A 21,742-nucleotide genomic window follows, 5' to 3' on the forward strand; every position below is an offset into this window, starting at 1 on the left:
GATAGGTCTGCTGTGAATCTCAGGGGTGCTCCTTTGTATGTGATTTCCTTCTTTGACCTTGCTGCTTGCAGTATTGTATCTCTATCGGCAGCATCAATTATTCTATGATATGTCTTGGAGTGTTTTTGTTAGGGTCTCTTTTAGCTGGCACCCTTTGGGCTCCTTGAACCTGAATGACTGCATTGTCAAGCTCTAGGAATTTTTCAGCAATGATTTGTTTAACCATGGTTTTTTCATTGGGATTGTTTCCCTGAACTTCTTGTAGTCCAGTGATTCTAATGTTGTTCCTCTTGGAATAATCTCCTAGGACTCTCATTCTCTGTAGAGCTATTTTGAGGTTTCTTGACACTGTTTCTTGTTGCCTGTTGACTTGGTGCAGCTGATCTTCCAGCTCACTGATTCTCTCTTCAGCTGCGGTCATTCTACCGTTGAGGGCAGAGAGTGAGGTTTTCATCTACGGAATCTTTTGGTAGTTTTATTTATTTATTTATTTATTATTTTTTTATTTGGTAATTTTATTTATTTATTTATTAATTTTTATCAGTGAGTCATCATGAGGTACAGTTGTAGACTTACAAATTTTTGTGCTTGGGTTTCAATTATACAATGATCAAATACCCATCCCTCCACCAGTGCCCATTTCCCACAGAAGTAGGTTTTCCGGATGAAAAATGGTAGTTTCACTTCTAAATCTTTTGAGGAAAATTTTTTTTTATTTGCTTTTTGGGTCACACCCAGCGATGCTCAGGGGTTACTCCTGGCTCATGCACTCAGGAATTGCTCCTGGCGGTGCTCAGGGGACCATATGGGGTGCTGGGAATCGAACCTGTGTCAGTTATGTTGGCTGCGTGCAAGGCAAACGCCCTACCCACTGTGCTATCACTCCAGCCCCTTTTGAGGAAAATTTTTATCCTGTTTTTTTCAGACTATCTGCAAGAGTTTATCATGTTGAGAATTCAATAGTATACAAAAAAATTTCCTTTAATAGCAAACTTGTTGCACTTCTTATTTTACTTGTTTAATAAAACAAATATTCAAACGGGTGTAAGGTGATATGTTATTGTGGTCTTAATTTGTATTTTCCTAGTGATTGATTGGTGATATTGTATACAGTTTCTTGTGCCTGTTATCCATTTAAGTCTTCTTTGGAAAATTATAAATGCAGTTTCTTTTAAAATGTCATTTTGTTACTGAAATGCCTGTTATTTGTATATTTTAGATATAACCATTTATAGAATATGTGATTTTCAAATATTTTTATTCCATGCTTGCCATTTCCTTTTTGTTGGAGTACACGGAGCTTAGGTTTATCAGGTTGTACCCATCACAGTGCTCCTGAGTCATTTCTATTACTTTGTCTGTAACTACTTCTTTGTGCTCTCTTCCCCAACCAATTTGTAAGGTCTCATCCTGCTTAGACACTGAAGCTGTACTGTAAGTTAATATTGCCTTTCTCCTCTCCTTATAGCACAGCGGGTAGGGCGTTCGCCTTACACGCGGCCAACATGGCCGACCCGAGTTCGATTCCTCCGCCCCTCTCGGAGAGCCCGGCGCTACCGAGAGTATTCGATATGCCAGACACAGTAACAACAAAGTCTCCAATGGAGACGTTACTGGGCCCGCTCGAGCAAATCGACGATCAACGGGAGGGCCTTTATGTCTTTTGAGCAGTTTACTTTAACACAATGTCCTTTTGTATAGATACAGGAAGACAATTAATTAATATGCTTTGTAACTTTGGAATTGATTGGCTTTTAATATTATTCACTCCTGGGCATCTGCCTTCTCAACTTAAGCCTCAGCTGCCCTCACTTCCTAGCACCGCAAAAGCAGGGTCCCGACGTGGGACTGGATGGAACCAGGGCAAGCCGGTAAGTTATGTGCTACCCTGGCATCGCGATGGGCCAGGCCAAGGTGCCACGATCCTTAACTATAGGTTAAGACTTTGATCATAGGCAAGTGCTGTCATGATCCAAAAGCAACGAGGGGGGCGGCATCCCGCGGACACCGGGCAACAAAGCTGATTGGAGTCCCTCTGCTTCTCCCTTTCTCGCCGCCCAAGCCGAGCTGGTCTTCCTCCTTAAAACCCCAGGTCAGTTTTGGCGCCGTCTCTCGGACCCGGGACTTTGGATTGCACTGTGCAAGCCCCGGGGGCGGCGTCCCATGGACGCTGGGCAACAAAGCTGATCGGAACCCTTCTGCTTCTCCCTTGCTCTTCTCCCCACCCAGTCTTTTCTCCCGGGACACATACCAGGTAGCTGTAGGGGTGTGACCACTTTAGAAGTGGGCATGGCTTTTAAAAGTGGGCGTGGCCTATTTTTTGGTGGACGGCCGCTCACGTGGCCACAGGTAGTTTACACAAACCAACAAATCTCATCCCTACACATACACACCAACATGAAGAAACAACGCAAATCTCCGCCACAGGGAGACCACGAAGAAATAGCCCCAGAAGCCTCACTAGGTACAAATCACCTTAGGGACCTCTCTGACAAGGAATTCAGATGTGAAGTCATTAAGATGTTCAATCAACTCGATGAAACAGTCAGACAGATATCCACTAAACTGAAAGAGGACATGAAAGAAACAATTGATCGCACAATCGACAAAATACAGCAAGAAATGAGAACCGAAATTGGAAAGCTTCGCACAGAAATGGCACGCATCACAGATTCCCTAGATGAAGTCAACAACTCACTCTCTGCCCTCAAAAATAGAATGACCACAGCTGAGGAAAGAATCAGTGACCTGGAAGATCAGCTGCACCAAGCTAACAAGCAACAACAAACAGTGGAAAAGGACCTCAAAATAGCTCTACAGAGAATCAGAGTCCTACAAGACGATTCCAAAAGAAACAACATTAGAATCATTGGACTACCAGAAGCTCAGGGTAACAATCCCAATGAAAAAACCATGCTTAAACAAATCATCGCCGAGAAATTCCCAGAGCTCCACAATACAGCCATTCAGATTCAAGAATCCCGAAGGGTGCCAGCTAAAAGAGACCCCAACAGAAACACTCCAAGACATATTATAGTTAGAATGATCGATGCTGCCGATAGAGACACAATACTGCAAGCAGCAAGGGCAAAAAAGAAAATCACATACAAAGGAGCACCCTTGAGATTCACAGCAGACCTATCAGAGGAAACCCTACAATCCCGAAGGCAGTGGCGAGATATAGTCAAAAAACTCACTGAAATGAATGCTTCACCGAGAGTACTCTATCCAGCTAAACTCTCACTCAAAATCGAAGGAATGCTACACTATTTTCTAGATAAACAGCAGCTCAGAAACTTCATAGACTCAAAACCAAACCTAAAACAAGGCCTAAAGGGACTACTATAAGACAATACAAATCCTACAACCACAACACACCCGCACAGAAACATGACACAAAACCCCATAACCATACTCTCTCTCAATGTCAATGGTCTCATTTCACCATTTAAGAGACACAGAGTGGCAAAATGGATACAGAGACAGAACCCAACATTCTGCTGCCTACAAGAAACTCATCTCAACACTCAGAGCAAGCATAGGCTCAAAGTCAAAGGATGGAAAACAATCCTGCAAGCAAACAGCTCCTGCAAAAAAGCTGGGGTCGCCATACTAGTGTCCGACAACATTAATTTCACCTTGAAAAAGACTAGAAGGGACAGTGAAAGCTACTTTCTCTTCATCAGGGGATACGTACAACAGGAAGAAATCACACTCTTAAATGTATACACACCTAATGAGGGAACAGCTAAATATTTAAAACAACTGCTAACAGATTTTAAGGAGGACATCACTACCAACACAATAGTACTTGGAGACTTCAATATTGCCCTATCACCTCTGGACAGATCAACAAGAACAAAATCCAGCAAGGAATCATTGGCTTTGAAAGAAGAAATAGAAGAGAGAGGGCTTATAGACCTTTACAGGGATTTACACCCCCAAAAAAAGAAAGAATACACATTCTTCTCTAGTGCACACGGAACATTTTCCAAAATAGACCATGTGCTAGGACACAAAACATACCTCAACAGAATCAGGAAGATAGAAATAGTATCAGCCATCTTTTCAGACCATGATGCACTGAGGAAAGAAGGGAATCACACACAGACACGGAAAACCAAATCAAACACCTGTAAGTTAAACAACTCGATGCTGAACAATGAGTGGGTCAGGAATGAAGTCAAGGATGAAATCAAAAGATACTTGGAAACAAATGAGAATGAAGACACGAGCTACCAGAACCTATAGGATGCAGCGAAAGCCGTATTAAGGGGAAAATTTATAGCTCTGCAAGCATATCTTAGGTCTGTAGAAACGATGCACATAAACAACTTGACCTCACAGCTTAAGACCTTAGAAAAGGATCAACAGAAAGAGCCTAAATCGGGCAGAAGGAAAGAGATCATAAAACTTAGAGCAGAAATCAATGACATGGAAACCAAAGAAACAATCTGAAAGATCAATGAAACCAAGAGCTGGTTCTTCGAGAAAATAAACAAGATAGATAAACCACTAGCAACACTCACAAAGAAACAGAAAGAGAGAACCCTAATAAATCGAATCAGAAATGAGAAGGGGGATATCACAACAGAAACCAAAGAAATCCAAAAGATCATCAGAGACTACTTTGAAAGTCTGGATACCACGAACCAAGAGAACCTAGAAGAAATGGACAAATTCCTGGACTCCTATAATCTCCCAAAGCTGAATCAAGAAGATCTGGAGTATCTGGATAGACCTATTAACATCAATGAAATAGAAACTGCAATCAAAAGTCTTCCCAAAAACAAAAGCCCGGGCCCAGATGGATTCACTAGCGAATTTTTTCAAACATTTAAAGAGGACCTGCTGCCAGTCCTTCTCAAGCTTTTCCAGGAAATTGAAAAAACGGAAACTCTCCCAAACAGTTTCTATGAAGCCCATATCTCCCTAATACCAAAAGGAAACAAAGACATCACGAGAAAAGAAAACTACAGGCCTATATCCCTGATGAACACGGATGCGAAGATTCTCAACAAAATACTAGCAAATAGAATTCAACTACTCATCAAAAAGATCATACACCATGACCAAGTAGGATTCATCCCGGGGATGCAAGGCTGGTTCAACACTCGGAAATCAATCAACATAATCCACCATATCAACAAAAGAAAAGATAAAAATCATATGATCATGTCAGTAGATGCAGAGAAAGCATTTGACAAGATCCAGCACCCATTTATGATGAAAACCGTAGCTAAAATGGGAAAGAGGGGACATTCCTCAATATAGTTAAAGCCATCTACCACAAGCCTACAGCAAGCATCGTCCTCAATGACAAGAAACTGAGAGACTTCCCTCTAAGATCAGGGATGAGACAAGGATGACACTCTCTCCTCTGCTGTTCAATATAGTACTGGAGGTACTTGCAATAGCGATTAGGCAAGAAAAAGATATTAGGGGCATCCAGGTAGGAAAGGAAGAAATCAAGCTCTCACTATTCGCAGACGATATGATACTATACCTAGAGAATCCTAAAACCTCTACCAAGAAACTTCTAGAAACAATAGGCTTGTATAGTAAAGTGGCAGGCTATAAATCAATACCCAAAAGTCCATGACTTTCCTATATGCAAATAGTGAAAGAGAAGAAAGTGACATGAAGAAAACAATCCCATTCACAATTGTGCCACAGAAAATCAAGTACCTAGGAATCACTTTAACTAAGGAAGTAAAGGACCTGTACAAAGAAAACTACAAAACGCTACTTCAAGAAATAAAAGAGGACACGAGGAAATGGAAAAATATCCCCTGTACATGGATCGGGAGAATTAACATTGTTAAAATGGCAATACTTCCCAAAGCACTGTATAAATTCAACACAATCCCTATTAGGATACCCATGACATTCGTCAAAGAAGTGGAGCAAACACTCCTGAAATTTATATGGAACAATAAGCCCCCACGAATAGCTAAAGCAATTCTTGGGAAAAAGAAAATGGGAGGAATCAACCTCCCTAACTTCAAACTCTACTACAAGGCAGTAATAATTAAAACAGCATGGTACTGGAACAAAGGCAGAACTGTAGACCAATGGAACAGGGTTGAATATACTGACATCTCCTCCCAAGCATACGAGCATCTAATCTTCGATAAGGGGACAAGAATCCTGAAGTGGAGCAGGGAAAGCCTCTTTAACAAATTATGCTGGCAAAACTGGATGGCTACAAGCAAAAAAAAAAATGGACTCAGATCTCTGCCTAACTCCATGTACAAAAGTAAGATCTAAGTGGATTAAAGACCTCAACATCAGACCGGAATCTATAAGATACATTGAGGAAAATGTTGGCAAAACCCTTCATGACATAGAAGCTAATGGTGTCTTCAAAGATGCTACGCCACTGGCCGAGCAAGTGAAAACAGAGATAGATAAATGGGACTATCTTAAACTAAGAAGCTTCTGCACCTCAAAAGAGACAGTGACCAAAATACAAAGACAGTCTACAGAATGGGAAGGATATTCGCCGAACACACATCTGACTAGGGGTTGATATCAAGGATATACAAAATACTGGCTGAACTCCACAAGAAGAAAACATCCAACCCCATCAAAAAATGGGGCAATGAAATGAACAGAAACTTTCTCAAACTAGAAATCCAAATGGCAAAAAAGCACATGAGAAAATGCTCTACATCATTAATTATCAGGGAGATGCAGATCAAAACCACAATGAGATACCATCTCACACCTCAGAGACTGGCCCACGTCCAAAAGAACAAAAGCAACTGATGCTGGCGCGGATGTGGCAAGAAAGGGACACTCTTTCTCTGTTGGTGGGAATTTCGACTGGTTCAGCCTTTCTGGAAAACAGTATGGACGATTCTCAAAAAATTAGAAATTGAGCTCCCATTTGACCCAGCAATACCACTCCTGGGATATATCCCAGAGAGGCAAAAATGTATAGTCGAAGTGATATCTGCACTTGTTTGTTTTGTTTGTTCATTGCAGCACTCTTTACAATAGCCAGAAACTGGAAGAAACCTGAATGCCCAAGAACAGATGACAGGTTAAAGAAACTTTGGTGCATCTACACAATGGAGTACTATGTAGCTGTTAGAAAAGATGAAGTCATGAAATTTATATACAAGTGGTACAATATGGAAAGTATCATGCTAAGCGAAATGAGTCAGAAAGAGAGGGATAGACATAGAAATATTGCATCCATCTGGGGAATATAAAGAAACAAAATATGAGATTAATACCCAAGAATAGCTGAGATCAACACCAGGAGGATTACTCCATAACTTAGAGGCCAGCCGGGCATTCTAGGGGAAAGGGCAGCTCAGATAGAGAAGGGAGCACCAAATAAAGGGTGTTTGGAGGATCCTCTCAGGAGGGGAGATGCATGTTGAAAGTAGACTATGTACTGAACATGTTTGCCACTCAATGCCTCTTTTACAGACCACAACACCCAAAAGGAGAGAGAGAACACAGAGGATTGCCCTGCCACAGAGGCAGGGTGAGATGGGAGGGATGGGGGTGGGAGGGATATTATCCATGGCGGTGGAAAATGGGCACTGTTGGAGGGATGGGTATTTGATTATTGTATAATTGACACCCAAGCACAAAAAATTGTAAATCTACAACTGTACCTCATGGTGTTTCACTAAAAATAAAAAAAAGAATATATCAGAATAAATGAAAAAAAAAAGAATCGGGGACACTGTCTCATTTGACAAGGTGTCGAAAATCAGATGGGCCAGACAGGTAATGCGATTTGGAGACAATCACGTGACTAGAGCTGTTACCGACTGGATTCCACGGGACGTCGAAAGAACGTGTGGCTGCCCACCTAAAAGATGGCCAAACTTCTTTGTCAAAACTTGATCATTGTATGACTGAAACCCAAGCACAAAAATTTCGACAACTATACATCATGGTGTTTCACTAATAAAAAAGAAAAAAAACCCGAACAAATGGTTTGAGGTGCTCTGTGTTCCTGGAGCAAGCAGATGTCATTGGGTTACACAAGCACTAGACAGGATCAAATGGAGAAATTACTGGTGCACCCTCGAGAAAATAGATGATCAATAGGATGACAAGTGATACAGAAAGAATACAACCATGAAGTCCAGGTTTTGAGTGAGACTCCCAGGAGCAGAAGCAGGTTTCAGTAGCAGGGGTTGTTACCAGTGGTAGCATTTTTCTGTCACTGCATCTGAAAATAATCTGAGAATGCATTTCTCAGGTTCTCTTTGGTGGGATTACTGAATCCACAACCCCATATATGCAAGGTAAGTGCTCTACAGCAGAGATGTATATCCAGTTTATTTTCCAAATTCTTTGCAAAAAGAGGCCAAGGGTTGGGACCAGGGGCACTTGCTGTATTTTTGCAAAGATCTGCTTCTGATTTCCAGCTCTGCATGGTCCCCAAGTAACTACAAGAGTCATCCTGGTAGCCCCAGCACTGCTGGGCCAGAGCACTGAAGGAATGATTGATATCAGTCACTCCAGTATTTCTTAGCACTGCTTAAGAGACCTGAAAAATTATAGATAAGAAAGAGTGCTCACCAGGTTAGAGGTGGCATATGAATAAATTTGCATTCACTTTTCTTCGTTGAAGAAGAAAAGTGTATCCCTCTTTTGTGGGGAGATAGAGAGTTGTACATAAATTTTCTTCAGGCATAGCTCTCCAGTGAAAGCAGCATTAGGAGAGGCATGAAGAATGATTGAAGGAGAAGGATGATTTCTCCAAGCTCTTTCCTCAGAAACTACTGTCTTTGCCAAACCCTAATGAAAGTCAGGGACATAACCTACTATTATTTTAATAAAATCTCATTTTCAACCTCCAGTTCTTGTCTCAGTAAACACATCATGCATAGAAAATTTTATTCTGAACTTTTACGTAGAATCAGTAGCACCATCCAAACTGGGATTTTAGAAACCCTTGGGAAATTAAGTCATGTATTTTCTTTGAAAATTCTTGGCTAAAATACCTGTGTGGACATATGGGAGCTAGAGTCATCGCAAACAATGGAAAGATAAATGTAAGGTATGTACCAGTATCTCCTGCTCAAAGTGGTGACTAATTAGCTTTCCCCCATCCCAAGAGAATAAGTCCAACTTTACTTTCTGTCCCTGTTCTTTTGGCATCTAATGAGCTTTGGGAGTCCTATACTCCCGTTCACTGTATGAGTATAACATGCCTGGTGATGAACACCATCATATGGAAAGCTTCATGGAATCATCAGACCTACAACAGCTTCTTGATGTTAATGCAGTGTGGCAGAAGGGTATTACTCCACATGGAAAGGTGAGGGTGTGCTGGAGGAGCATAGTGCAGTAAAAGGTACCTTGGAGCAGATGCACCCAAAACAATGGAGCAAATTGCAGAAGAATACTTCTCTGCATGTCTCCCAAGGCTATACTAAGAACTTTCTTGGCATGGTAGAGGATAATGCTGAATGTTAAACTGGACTTTTAATGACTGAAGGAGGGAGGGTTAGACCTGAGTAACTCAGAATTAAATTCTCACCCAGAATTGGGGGCAGTGAAAATGTGTTCATTGTCTTTGACCCTTTCTGGGCTTTTTAGTGAGCAGACTTCCAAGAAGTTCCATGACATGTAACATTCTGCACTGCACTGCACTGCACTGCACTGCACTGTCCTCCCATTGTTCATTGATTTGTTTGTGGGGGCACCAGTAACGTCTCACAATAAATTATGAGACTTTTTGTTACTGTTTTTGGCATATCAAATACGTCACAGATAGCTTGCCAGGCCTGGCTTGCGGGCGAGATACTCTCGGTAGCTTGCTGGGCTCTCCAAGAGGGGCGGAGGATTTGAACCCGGGTCAGCCGCATGCAAGGCAAACACTGTACCCGCTGAGCTATTGCTCCAGCCCATGTAACATTCTAGGAGCTATAAATAGTGTTTTTCCAGTCAAGAATGGATAAGAAAGACACATATTCCCTACTGTGGAACTAGAAGCTGTGAAAAATGAGTTTATTTCCCTTTTTCTGCAAACTTGTTTTAAGTAATTATTTTTTAGAAAAGAATATATGCAGGAAGAATAATCCTTGCAGGTCCTCCAACTCACTCTGAGGAGTATATGTGGAGATATTCTTAATATGTGGAGATATTCTGAATCAGGGACCATGGTCATTTCGAAGACATATTATTGACAATTGGAACAGACCTTTTGAGACTGCCCCCATGGGCTGTGCATTTCAGAAGTGACCAGTTTCGTTGCATGAAAGGCACTTATGAGACATGACCCGTGGTAGGAGAGTGGGAGAAACACATTCTGCTATTTTCATGTCGAATTTGGGTTCTAGAGCCAAACACCATTACATACTCACTGAGTACTGACATGTTAGAGGCAAATACCATTCCCAAAGAGGTTTACTGAAGGGAAGAGAGTAGGAGAAACTTCACTGATTTTTGTGTAATAGTGAGGTTGCAGGTTTCAAGCTCCCAGAAGGTTCTTCCTTAGTGTGTTAAATCTTCTGAACTACTGCCACACTCAGTTTTTATTCATGTGAATATGGAGCCTAGAGGGATTTACATAAATCCTGGAATTACAAATACAATCAAATTACACATGGTTTAGCAGTGTTTGAAATAAAGAATACTAGTAACCAGCACCACATCATTCCTAGAGGACTAAGACATAAATGTTATTAATTGAAGGACAGAAAACCTGAAGTTCAACTCTCCCTAAAATTTGTGTGACAATTCTTGGTGAGTTCATTGATTAAATGTCATCAAATACAGGTTTAAAATATTTTGTTATAGCTTTTGAAATCCTCAGGGTTTTGGTATTTGGGTAGATATACTTAATCTATTCACCTCAACAATATTTGCTAGCTTCTCTGAATATTATTAACCTTAATGTATCTTTATGTTCAAGGATAAGGTGAAGCAACCCAAAGACATATTTTTTAATGGAGAACAATAACAATGCTAAGTTTTAGTGAACAGCAGGATACCAAATATCATAAAAGTCCTCAACAAATGGTGATAGTGATTTGAACTCTAGTTTTTTTCATATTTAATGGTAATATTAAAAGGCACTGTCACTGTCACTATTCTTCTATTTGTTCATCAGTTTGCTCAAGCAGGCCCAGTAACATTGTGAGACTTGTTACTGTGTTTGGCATATCAAATATGTCACGGGTAGCTTGCCAGGCTTTTGCCGTGAGGGCGAGGTACTCTCGGTAGCTTGCTGGGCTCTCCAAGAGGGGCAGAGGAATCGTATTATCATTATTGCCATTTAGTTTATTTTGAAACACAGTTTAATATAAAACATAAAATCATTTAAAAATGATAATGATTAAAATATCATTTTATAATGATAAAAGAAATCCATTATACTTCTCATAGATAACACTATATTAAAGGTCTACTAATGATTATCTTATGTTTATATTAGCAGTCCATCGCCTTAACCACTCGTGAGTAATATGCTGTATCATACTTATCATGAAAACATAGAGATAGCGCCCTTTTTATTTTACCCAGTGAAAGCAAAGTTCACAAAGGTAAATCAATTTTCTAAATTGATTTAGATGAGTCATCTCTCATGGATAGAACTCACTAGTGAACTCAAATTGGACCCAGATCCATCTGATACAATAATAAATTTGCTTGGACCATTTTGCTTTCTGTCTCACTACCTGAATGGGTAATCAGTTAACCTGACATTGAATTCCCCTAAAATCTCTGTGCTTGCTGTGATCTCCTTGTGTAGGTTCAGGATAGCAGGCTATCTACTACAGACAGAGACGTTCATGGAAATGGTGAATGAGACAACTGTCCAAGAATTCATTTTGGAGGGATTTCCTGCTGTTCAGCATCTGGGAAAGGTTCTCTTCCTGGTGCATCTGCTGGCATACCTGGCATCCATGGCAGGCAATGCAGTCATAGTCACCATCATTTGTGTTGATTCCAGACTGCAGACACCAATGTACTTTTTCCTCAGCATTTTCTCCTTCCTGGAATGCTGCTTCACAAGTACGGTAATTCCAAAATTGCTGGTCATCTATCTTTTAGGGAGACAAACAATTTCCTTTGTTGCCTGTTTCGTACAATGCTTTGTCACTATTTTTCTGGGAGCAGTAGGTTTCTTCCTCATGACAGTGATGTCTCTGGATCGGTACATGGCCATTTGCAGGCCTCTACACTACCCAACTATCATGAACTTGAAAACTTGTGCCCTCCTGATCATTTCCTGCCTTACCTTAGGTTTTACTTCTGTCACTGGCCTGGTGGTGAAGGTTTCTCAGTTATCCTTCTGTGGTTCCTCTCTCATCCCTCATTTCTTCTGTGACATTGGCCCCCTGATTCATCTCTCCTGTTCTGACACCAGATCTGTTGAAACCATAACTCTTGTCTTTGCCTTGTGTCTCTTTTTGACATCCCTTACCATAACCATCATCGCATACAGCAACATAGTAGTCACAATCATTCGTCTTCCGTCAGCCAAGGAAAGACAGAAAGCTTTCTCCACCTGTTCATCTCATCTCATTGTTCTCTCACTAATATATGGCAGTTGTTTCTTTATCTATGTGAAGCCAAAGCAAACAAACAGGCTGGAATCCAACAGGGAGGCTGCCCTTGTGAACACAGTGGTGACTCCACTGCTGAACCCTGTTGTCTACACTCTAAGGAACAAGCAGGTCCACCAAGCTCTGAGGGAGAAAGTGGGCAGAATGAAAATGTCAAGATAAAAATATTGCATGGCCTTGGTGTGCAGTGCTTCAGAGAACTACTTGCCTTCATTTCACTAATGAAGTCATCCCACAAGTTCCTAGTGAGGAGTGTCATCCAAGACATTCCTAGTGAAGAGTCTCTTGGAGACCTCTCTTGATCTCTACAGCAAAAAAGTCTCTGAATTTATCAGTGGTCATATTTTAACATGATATATGTAATTTTCTTGCCTGAATATTTTTTCCAGTGACACTGATTTTATTTGCAAAATTCTTACAGAATTTTACTCTTACCTCTAATATAAACCATTTTATTACAATAGAATACGAAAAAAATTGTAGCACTGTAGCACTGTCCTCCCGTTTTTCATCGATTTGCTCGAATGGGCTCAGTAACGTCTCCATTGTGAGACTTGTTGTTACTGTATTTGGCATATCGAATACCTCACAGGTGGGAGCAGGTGAAATACTCTCAGTAGCTTGCCGGGCTCTCCGAGAGGGGTGGAGGAATAAAACCCAGTTCAGCTGGGCCAGCTGCATGCAAGGCAAACGCCCTATCACTGTGCTCTTGCTCCAGCCCAATGTGAAAATAGTAATTTATTTTTTTTCATTTTATCTTTCCATACATATTGTTCAGCAGAATAACTCTAACAAAATGCACAAAATTGGAATGATAAAACATTTATTCAAGGGTCGGTGTTTTGAAATAAACTTTTAAAATAGCAGCAATTTGGGGTTTCACATTTCATATTAACCAACTAAGTTTGTAGTATCCTTTACTTGTGACTATAACTTTTCTATCAGATATGCCTGTAATTATTTGTTTTAAACACTAGCTAATTACACAAACTTATCATTTTTGCATGCTTGAAAAAACTAGAACTGTTTTTTGGTCTCTGGCCTTCTGTTAAGGAGGGTGAATAAGCACAGTGTCCCACAACTGAACTATGCTTAATTTTATAAACTATTAATACTAGCTCAAAACATTCAGATTAATTATGAATTATGATTGGTTATTATTCTAAATTTCTTACAGAACATTTGTGTACATCATGGATGGAGCATAAATTCTACATTTGTAAATTTTATTCCAAAAATCAAGCTTCTTAAAGCATTATATTGACTTTATATCTCTGGTCAAATTAGTTTAGATAAGTCAAATTTTTCTACTATGAAACAAATACTGCCAACAATTGGTTATGTTCTGATTCTTTGATCAACAAAATCTCAAACCTTCATTTTTGCATGCAAAGAACAAAACTGTTCTTTTCAGAATATTTCAGTGGAAATTTCTCTAAAACAACACTATTTATTTAGTTTTTTAACCCAAATCCTGAATTTAAGCATAAAGACACTTTATGAAATAAGCTCTCTACTATGATTGTCTAATACTTGGCCTTGAAGGTTACATTTAACCTTAATAGTGAAGAATGTCATGCAAACTAACATGTTACTATAGACTACATATTACATGATGTAAAAATTATATGAAAAAGATGCAGGAAAAACCAAGACCAGGGTACAAAAATAAGGAGAGAGACTATACTCCCAAAAATCAGAAGAAGAAATATTTGGAGATGGACCATTCAGTGGATACCATGTTTACATGTAGTGGTTACATTATGGTTTTGGGCACAGTTACCTCACTCTCCACAACCAACACCCTCCAACACTGTGTTTCTATCATTTCTAGTCTATCTTTCTTCTCTACAGTCCTCCTGCTACTTGGTAATCTGTTTTGCAAAAGCCAAGTGTTTATCTCATTCAACAACGTCTATTCCCTGGTTTTGTTTCTCTATATACTAGAGATGAGTGAGATCATCCAATAATTGCTCTTCTCCCTCTGACATTTCACTTCACATGATACCCTCCCGTTCTTGCAAACTGTAAAATTTCATCTTTTATTGCAGACCTGTAGCATTTCATTGAGTATTCATACATGACTTCTTTTATTTGTTTGTTTGGGGGTCACACTTGGCATACTTAGAGGTTACTCCTGACTCTTTGCTCAGGAATCATTCTAGGTGTAGTTTGGGGAACCATACTAGATGCCTAGTACCTAACCCAGTATGATTGTGTGCAAAACAAGAGCCCCACCCATTGTACTATCGCTTTGGCCCCATACCACAACTTTTTAAAAAATCTATTCATCTGTTCTTGGGTATTTTGCTTTCATATCCTTGCCAAAAAACTTAGTGCTTCAATAAATATGAGTGTGTACATAATTTTTTGAGTTAGTGTTTTTGTATTATTATTGGGATTAGTGCCAAGATGTGTGTCACAAGGTTATGTGGAAGATCAAGTAAATCTTCAAGATCTCTACTTCAAGATCAAGTAAATCTTCATACTATTTTCCATAACAGTCAAACCAGATGTCAAACCCACCAATACTAAAGGAGGTTAAATTTTAACCTTTAAAATTTTAAAAATTTAACCACCTCATCAGTATTGGTTATTTCCAGTCTTTTTAACGTATGTCATTCTCACTGATATGAAAAGAGATATCATTGTTTTTGATTTTCGTTTCCCTTATAACAAATGATGGTGAACACGTCTCATAGGCTTACTGGCTGACCACATGTCCTTTCCAGGGAACATCTATTCATCTACTCTACCTATTTTGAACGGGATTATTGTGTTGTTAAAATTTGTGAGTTCTTTATGCATGTTGTATACTATTCCTTTATCTGATATATTGTGTGAAAATATTCTTCCTATTATTTAGTGTCTTTCTATCTTAGCCAAAGTTTCCTTTGCATGTAAAACCTTTCTAATCAGATGTAGTTCTGTTTATTTTTATTATGTTTGACAATAAAATAAAATCACTGAAGACATCTCTAAGATTTAATATCTATCATCCACATTCTATTTATACTTTTCTCAATGTATTTTAGCAACTTTGTTCTAATGTCAAGGTTTTTAATTAACTTTTATAAGTGCTGCTGTGTTTAAATTAAATTAAATTTCTTTTTGTTCCATGTGACTGTGTAGTTTTCCCAACTTCATTTGCTGAAGATAATTTCCTTGCCCCATTTCATGCACTCAGCCTCTTTAACATTTGTTAACTGTCAATAAATCTGAGGGCTTATCTCTGGGCTGTTGTATTCCACTGGTTTGAAAAAATATCTTTGTGCTAGTATCACATGGTTTTGATTACTATAGCTTTATATTACATTATAAGCCAGGAAACGTGATACTTTACTGCTTCATTTTCCTCTCAAAATTTCTTTGGCTCTTTGGAAAGTTTTATGATTATGTACAAATTTTATTAGAGTTTGTCTTTCTCTTTGAAGAATGTACTCAGGATTTAATAGTAATTGCATTAATCTGTATAATGCTTTGGGTAGGATGCTTATTTAGACAATGTTACTTCTTCTAGTTCATGAACATAGAATATTTTCCCATTTCTTGATACAACAACAATGAAATATCTGAAGAAGAAAAAAGGTAAACAATGCTTTTTGAAATAGTAATTTTCAAAATTGGATCACCATGAGTTAGAGATATACTCATGACTGAATTTCAGGCATACAATATCCCAACACCAATCTCTTCACTACTGTCCTGTACCTTCAACTAAAGTCACTTCCACTTCAACCAAAGTCACTTCCACCCATAGTCACTTCCCCCACCTGCTCTGTGGCTGACACTTTTGTTCTCAACTATTGTCCTAACCTTTCCATCCTAAGTTATGACCCTCATGACCACAAGAGTATTTCAAACTTCACTCATTAATAAATGTAAGAAAAAGTAAAAGATCTCTATCTCAAATATAAGACTTCAATGAAAGAAATTAAGGCATGTAAGAGTGGAAATATCTCACATTCATAATAATTAATATTAATTAATATTATTAAGTGACATATTGCTTAAGATATCTAGATACTTAATATAACTCTTATAAAAATTAATACCTATTTTTATAGAAATAGAGAAAACAGCCTTTAGATCTGTGTAGAATAATCAAAGACTCTAAATAGCCAAAGCAATCCTATGAAAGACAAAAACCTAAAGGCCCCACACTACCTGATTTCAAATTATAAATATTATTAAAACACTATGTACTGGTCAAAAAAGGCATATAGACCCATGGAACTTAGTTGAAAGCCTAGAAATTATCCAATATACATCAGTATTTTACTAGACATCCAATAATTTCAACAAGAAAGTCTAACATTTGATACAGGAAAACTATGGCCTCAGAGAAAAAAATACAATAGCACAGTGAGTAGGGTATTTGCCTTGCACATGGCCGACCTAGCTGACCCAAATTCAATTCCTCTGCTTCTCTCAGAGAAACCGGCAAGCTACCAAGAGTAGCTTGCCCACACGGCAAAGCCTGGCAAGCGACCAGTGACGTATTCAATATGCTAAACACAGTAACAAGTCTCACAATGTTACTGGGCCCGCTCAAGCAAATCAATGAACAACGGGAGGACAGTGCAGTTAATTTTCTTTTATTAGTGAGACACCACGAGGTACAGTTGTAGATTTTTAAAATTCCTCTTTAAAAAGTACCTCAAATGGATTAAAGATTTAAAAATATTTACCCAAAGCTAGAAAATTTCTAGACATAATGAAGAGGAAAGTCTTGACCTTATTCATTGCAGCAAACTTTTTATATAACATCAAAAGAAATTACAACAAAGAATAAACAAATAAAAGGGGATTTATTAAACTAAAAAACTTCACCAAAAACATTAATAAAAGGTGTGTAAACACACAAAAAGACCGGCTAAGGGGAGAGCAGAGGCTTATCTCTCCCGCCACCTGCCTTCGGTAGTCTCAAGCCGTTTCCCCAGTCCACAGAGGTCGATGGCGATGTCAGCGAAGGAAGGAAACGAGGGCTAAGCTGGTTGGTCTTAGCAGCAGTTTATTGCATGAAAGAAATGTATGTCATGGAGGCCTCAGGAGTCCTCAAGCACATGCACCCGAGAGAGCCCCCCCAAGAGCCCCCAAAATCCCCTTATATACATCATGGTACCTTTAAAGGGCCAATATAGTGATGTCATCAAAAGGAGTTACAGAAAGAACATTGAGGCAGCAAACATACATAGCTTCTTTACATCCACATTGTTTCTTTACATTCACATAGTTTCTTTGCATCCACATTGTTTCTTTACATCCACATTGTTTATTTACATCCACAGGCCAGTAATCTTGGCCTCACCTTTACAAACTATTTGGATTAACACATCAAAGACGAGTCTGCTAGAGCTTGGAGCCTACATCTCAAATATCAGCCTGCCTGGAGCCAGGTATCTACATCCCCAAGATCAGGCCTGGTTTAGCACCTGAGATCTGTTTACCTAAGACAAGCTAGGTTCCTGTGAGATAAGAGAAACTGCCTCAATATACTGAAATCATTTACTGAAGGCAGTTTGGAGGGGAGAAAGGTTCAGTCTCATCCAAGCTAGTCAGGACACATAGGAAAACTGCTTCTAGGACGTGTTTGTCCTCTCCTTGTCCAACCAACATATAAGCATACATAATATTAATCATTTTGTATGGATACAGTAAGAAATACCTTGAGCTTATAGAATTGCTCTCCTAGGGCCATGTCGATCTCAGACTGCAGTGCTCAGGCCAGATAGCTTTACTATTCTTAGCAGCAGGGTCCTAGTCTCGTCGTTGCTTTTTTTTTAATTAAAAACATTTTTTTAATAGTGAGACATCATGAGGTACAGTTGCAGATTTACACATTTTTGTGCTTGGGTTTCAATTATATAATGATCAAATACCATCCCTCCACCAGTGCCCACTTCCCACCACCATGCATCCCAGTGTCCCTCCCACCCCCCATCTCCCCCCATCCCACCCTGGCTCTGTGGCAGGACATTCCCCTCTGTTCTCTCTCTCCTTTTGGGTTTTGTGGTTTGCAAAAGAAGCATTGATTGGCAATCATGTTTGGTCTATAGTCTACTTTCAGCATGCTTCTCCCATACTGGGAGGGTCCTCCCAACACCTTTATTTGGTGTTCCCCTCTTTATCTGAGCTCCCTTTTCCCTAGTATGTGTGGTTGGCCTCCAAGTCATGGAGTAGAAAACCTGGTACTAATCTTGGCTATTCTTGGGTGTTAGTTTCCTGTTTTGTTACTTTATGTTCCCCAGATGAATGCAATCTTTCTATGTCTATCCCTTTCTTTCTGAGTCATTTCGCTTAACATGATACTTTCCATGTAGTACCATTTGTATGTAAATTTTGTGACTTCATCTTTTCTAACAGCTACATAGTACTCCATTGTGTAAATGTACCAAAGTTTCTTTAACCAGTCATCTGTTCTCGGGCACTCAGGTTTTTTCCAGATTCTGGCTGTTGTAAAGAGTGCTGCAATAAACAGGAAATTGCAGATGTCACTTCAACTATACTTTTTTGCCTCTCTGGGATATATTCCCAGGAGTGGTATTGCTGGATCAAATGGGAGATCAATTTCTAATTTTTTGAGAATCAACCATACTGTTTTCCAAAAGGGCTGAACCAGTCAGCATTCCCACCAACAGTGAAGGAGTGTCCCTTTCTCACCACATCCTCGCCAGCACCAGTTGCTTTTGTTCTTGTGGATATGGGCCAGTCTCTGTGGTGTGAAGTGATATCTCATTGTGGTTTTGATCTGCATCTCCCTGATGATTAATGATGTGGAACATTTTCTCATGTGCCTTTTAGCCATTCGGATTTCTTCTTTGTGAAAGTTTCTATTCATTTCATCTCCCCATTTTTTTTTCCTTCTTTCTTTTTTTTTTCCCCCTTTATTTTATTTTATTTTTTTTAAAGTTGTAGATTTACAATTTTTTGTGCTTTGGTTTCAATTATACAATGATCAGATACCCATCCCTCCACCAGTGCCCATTTTCCACCACCATGTATAATATCCCTCCCACCCCCATCCCCCCATCCCCCCGTCTCTGTGGCAGGGCAATCCCCTGTGTCCTCTCTCTCCTTTTGGGTGTTGTGGTCTGCAAAAGAGGCATTGAGTGGCAAACATGTTCAGTCCATAGTCTACTTTCGACATGCATCTCCCCTCCTGGGAGGATCCTCCAAACATCCTTTATTTGGTGCTCCCTTCTCTATCTGAATAGCCCTTTCCTCTAGGATACCTGGCTGGCCTCTAAGTTATGAAGTAATCCTCCTGGTGCTGATCTCAGCTATTCTTGGGTATTAATCTCATACTTTGTTACTTTATATCCCCCAGATGAATGCAATCTTTCTATGTCTATCCCTCTCTTTCTGACTCATTTCGCTTAGCATGATACTTTCCATATTGTACCACTTGTATGTAAATTTCATGACTTCATCTTTTCTAAGTCATCTCCCCATTTTTTGATGGGATTGAATGTTTTCTTTTTGTGGAGTTGAACCAGTACTTTGTATATCCTTGAAATTAACCCCTTATCAGATGTGTGTTGAGAAAAGTCCCCTCTATACCCATTTTGGCTAGGGTTTTCATCATAAAGGGGTGCTGGATCTTGTCAAATGCTTTCCTGCATTTATTGATATGATCATATGCTTTTGATCTTTTCTTTTGTTGATATGATGGATTATGTTGATTGATTTCCGAATGTTAAACCATCCTTGCATCCCTGGGGTGAATCCTACTTGGTCATGGTTTATGATCTTTTTGATGAGTAGCTGGATTCTATTTGCTAGTAGTTTGTTGAGGATCTTTGCATCTGTGTTCATCAGGGATATCGGTCTATAATTCTCTTTCTTTGTGGTATCTCTGTCTGCTTTTGGTATTAGTGTGATATTTGCTTCGTAGAGACTGTTCGGAAGTGTATTTGATATTTCAATTTCATGGAAAAGCTTAAAGAGGATTGGGAGTAAGTCTTCTTTAAAGATTTGGAAGAATTCACTGGTGAATCCATCCGGGCCAGGGCTTTTGTGCTTGGGGAGACTTTTTATTACTATTTCAATTTCCTTGATGGTGATAGGTCTGTTCACGTATTCCAGGTCTTCTTGGTTCAGCCTTGGGAGTCTGTAGGAGTCTAGGAATTAATCCATTTCCTCAAGGTTTTGATGTTCCGTGGCATAAAGCTTCTCAAAGTACTCCCTGAGGATCCTTTGAATTTCTGTAGTTTCTGTTGTAATGACCCCCTTTTCATTTCTGATTCGGTTTATTAGGGTTTGCTCTCTCCCTTTCTTTGTGAGTTTTGCTAAGGGCTTATCGATTTTGTTAATTTTCTCAAAGAACTAGCTCTTGGTTTCATTGATCTTTCGGATTGTTTTCTGGGTTTCCATCTTGTTAATCTCTGGTCTGAGTTTTATTACTTCCTTCCTCCTGTTAGGGTTGTGCTCCTTTTGTTGGTCCTTCTCCACGTTCTTAAGCTGTGAGGTTAGTTTATTTGTGTGGGCTCGCTCCTCCTTTCTGAGGAATGCTTGTAGAACTATAAACTTTCCTCTTAACACAGCTTTTGCTGTGTCCCATAAGTTTTGGTAACTCGTGTTCTCATTTTCATTTGTTTCTAGTATTCTTTTGATTTCCTCTTTGATTTCCTTTTTAAGCCACTCGTTGTTCAATAGAGCACTGTTTAATTTCCAGGTGTTTGATTTAGTTTTCTGTTTTTGTGTGTGATTTACTTCTAATTTCAGCGCATTATGGTCTGAGAAGATTGTTGATACAATCTTTATCTTCTTAATTTTATGGAGGCATGTTTTGTGGCTCAGCATGTGGTCTATCTTGGAGAATGTTCCATGTACGCTTGAGAAGAATGTGTATTCAGCTTTTTGTGGATGAAGTGTCCTGTATATATCTACTAAGTCCCTTTCTTCCATTGTTTCCCTCAGATGAAGTATGTCCTTGCTAAGCTTGAGTCTGGTTGATCTATCAAGAGGTGACAAAGCGGTGTTGAAGTCTCCCACTAGTATTGTGTTGCTATCGATGTCTTTTTCCAAATCTATGAGTAGTTGTTTTAAGTACTTTGCTGGTCTCTCATTAGGTGCATATACATTTATTATTGTAAGTTCTTCCTGTTGTACAGATCCTTTGATCAATAAGAAATGGTCTTCACTGTCTCTTATGACCTTCTTCACTCTGAAATCGATGTGGTCTGATA

At 39.3% G+C, this 21,742-nt stretch overlaps 1 protein-coding gene across 1 annotated transcript; it reads left to right on the top strand.

Moving 5' to 3' along the window:
* The first annotated feature begins 11,774 nt into the window (after positions 1 to 11,774).
* Positions 11,775 to 12,713, top strand: LOC130038684 (olfactory receptor 6C74-like). The gene has a single exon (XM_056130526.1). It carries the CDS (start codon positions 11,775 to 11,777, stop codon positions 12,711 to 12,713), a length of 939 nt encoding a protein of 312 aa, XP_055986501.1.
* The last annotated feature ends 9,029 nt before the right edge of the window (positions 12,714 to 21,742 follow it).

This window comes from Sorex fumeus, unplaced genomic scaffold (assembly GCF_029834395.1).
Source record: "Sorex fumeus unplaced genomic scaffold, SorFum_2.1 ptg000078l, whole genome shotgun sequence".
Classification (NCBI taxonomy): domain Eukaryota; kingdom Metazoa; phylum Chordata; class Mammalia; order Eulipotyphla; family Soricidae; genus Sorex; species Sorex fumeus.